Source organism: Bos mutus, chromosome 10, assembly GCF_027580195.1.
Source record: "Bos mutus isolate GX-2022 chromosome 10, NWIPB_WYAK_1.1, whole genome shotgun sequence".
Classification (NCBI taxonomy): Eukaryota; Metazoa; Chordata; class Mammalia; order Artiodactyla; family Bovidae; genus Bos; species Bos mutus.
The window spans coordinates 82,162,149-82,164,633 of NC_091626.1; the positions used below are offsets into that span (position 1 = coordinate 82,162,149).

A 2,485-nucleotide genomic window follows, 5' to 3' on the forward strand; every position below is an offset into this window, starting at 1 on the left:
CCCCCTAGAGGAGGACATGGTAATCCACTCCGGCATTCCTGCTGGGAAAATCCCATGGGCAGAGGAGTCTAGCAGGCTACAGTCCATGGAATCGCAAGGAATCAGATACAGCTGAAGCAACTGAGCATGCACAGGGGCCGATAGAAAGGAAAAGGTGGGGCATGAGACACGCAGGGTCTTAGTTTCTCGACCAGGGATCAAACTTGTGCACCCTGCAGTGGAAGCATGGAGACTTAACCACTGGGCCACCAGGGAAGTCCAGGAATGTCTACCATGTACTGAATGATTTACCTGTAATATCTAACTGAACACTTAAAACTCACACCAGTTAAAAGATGAGATATCTGTGACTCAGAAAAACTAAGTAACTTGCCTAAGTTCATTCAGTTTGGAAGCAACTAAGTAGTTACTTGTCCAGGAAAAAAGTCAATAAAGATAATAGAATATAATCTGAGCTTCTGAAATTGTTACAGTATTATTCAAATAATTAGACAATTAAAAAATGTTAAAGTCAAGGAGTCAGTTTTTACAAAGAGGTGATTGTAAATAAGGAAGGATTTCCCCCAAGCAGTGAAGGTCTTCAAGTTATTTAAGGGGAGAACTTCATTGTGAAGAATATAAATGTCAGTTTGTAATAAAAAATATTCACACACGTGGAAACATGAAAGAAACATCTGAATAAAGGCATGCCTAAATATTTCCAGTGGGTCCAATTATGCAACTAGCAGACATTCCTTACTTCTTTTTAGTCTCTATGACACGATCTGTTCTTTCTGTAGCAGTAGATGCAGAGGCCCCTGCAGACCAGAGAGTGCCTCCTATGAATAGAGCTGAGCATGGGATAAAGTTCCCTCAGCTTTCTAAAGATATGTGGTGATGAATTAAGAAGATCATTCCATTATTTTTCTTTCCCAAACCTTTCTTAAAGCTTCTTTCACATCCTTGTTTCTCAAAGAGTAGATAAGGGGGTTGAGCAGTGGGATCACCACTGTGTAGATCACAGCCACTGTGCGGTCTTGGGTCAGGGAGTAGCTGGACCTGGGGCGCAGGTACATGAAAAGTGTTGTGCCATAGAAGAGGCACACAGCAGTGAAGTGGGAAGCACAGGTGGAAAAGGCCTTGAATCTGCCCTGGGCTGAGTTCATTCTCAGGATGGTGATGAGAATTAAGAGGTAGGAGACCAAGATGGTGAGGGTACAGCTCAAAAGGTTGAAACCAGCAAAAATGAAGAGCAAGATTTCACACAGTGAGGTGTCCACACAAGACAGAGACAGGATGGGTGGTCCATCACAGAAGAAGTGAGTGACCACGTGAGTACCACAGAATTTCAGACTAAAAATACAGCTTGTGTGGATCAGAGAATTAAGAAATCCTGCACCATAGGATCCCACAATCAGAGAGGCACAGACCGTAGGAGACATGGCAATTGGGTAGAGCAGGGGGTTACAAACAGCCGCATAGCGGTCATAGGCCATGGCAGCAATGAGATAGCATTCACTGGTGGCAAAACCCGCATAGAAAAACATCTGAACCACACAGCCAAGATAGGTGATCACCTTCCTCTTGGCCAAGAAGTTCACCAGAGTCTGGGGGACAACCGTGGAGGAGTAACAGAAATCCAAGAAGGAGAGGCTCTTCAGGAGGGAGTACATGGGTGTGTGCAGCATGCTACTTACATGGATCAGAAGAAACATGATTAGATTCCCCAGCAGTGTGATAGTGTACATGCCCAGGAACACCACGAAGAGCAGCTTCTGGAGCCAGGGGTCACTGGTGAGCCCCAAAAGCTCAAACTCAGTCCCTTGACTCAGGTTGGCCCCTTCCATATTTCTTCAATGCTCTGTGACGTGGAAAGAGAGGACCACCAGAAAGAAGTGAAACCCCCAGGGGCTCTCGCTGGCTTAATTCTGCCCTAAGGACAGCCTTCTGAAGATTGCTCTCACTGAGGAAGTCTGGCTTTGTCAGTGGAGTTCTGTCATAGAGAAGTTCTCCTCAACTTGGCTGATTAGTCACTTAGGAAGTATTACTTGAACAGCAATGGAAAATAGAAAAGAAATATATGCAATTTGGTCTTTTAGGGATCTTAAAAAATTCTAAATAATGAAACAATTACTTACCAAAAATTTATTGACCATCTTCTATAAACTTAGCTCTATGTTCTTCCTGTCAGGAATTCAAGTATGTCTGACTTCAAGAAGCCTATATTCGAGACTATATATACTGTGTTTAAGCACACAAGCTGTGGCATCAGACTGGCAAGGTTCCAGACTGAGACCTCACCATTAGCCAGCTATGTAACCTTGGGAATGTTACTTAACCTTCCTTCTGATTTTCAGTTTTCTGTAAAATAGGGATAAAAACACTAATCTCAAAAGTTTATTGTAAAAATTCAATGAGTTAATTCATGTAAAGCACTTGAACAAAGCCCGGCACTTTGAGAAAGAATGTTAGCTTTGATTATTCTTGTTGGAGAGAGAGATCTAAC

General features: G+C 43.0%; 1 protein-coding gene across 1 annotated transcript; it reads right to left on the reverse strand.

Annotated features, from left to right (window-relative positions):
• Positions 1-890: 890 nt before the first annotated feature.
• Positions 891-1,979, reverse strand: OR5AU1 (olfactory receptor family 5 subfamily AU member 1). The gene has a single exon (XM_070378542.1). The coding sequence runs from the start codon at positions 1,824-1,826 to the stop codon at positions 891-893; it is 936 nt and encodes a 311-aa protein (XP_070234643.1). The 5' UTR covers positions 1,827-1,979.
• Between the last annotated feature and the right edge of the window lie 506 nt (positions 1,980-2,485).

What these genes read in the sequence shown, in the direction of transcription:
- OR5AU1 (XM_070378542.1), bottom strand. Translation starts at nt 1,826, where the DNA reads ATGGAAGGGGCCAACCTGAGTCAAGGGACTGAGTTTGAGCTTTTGGGG.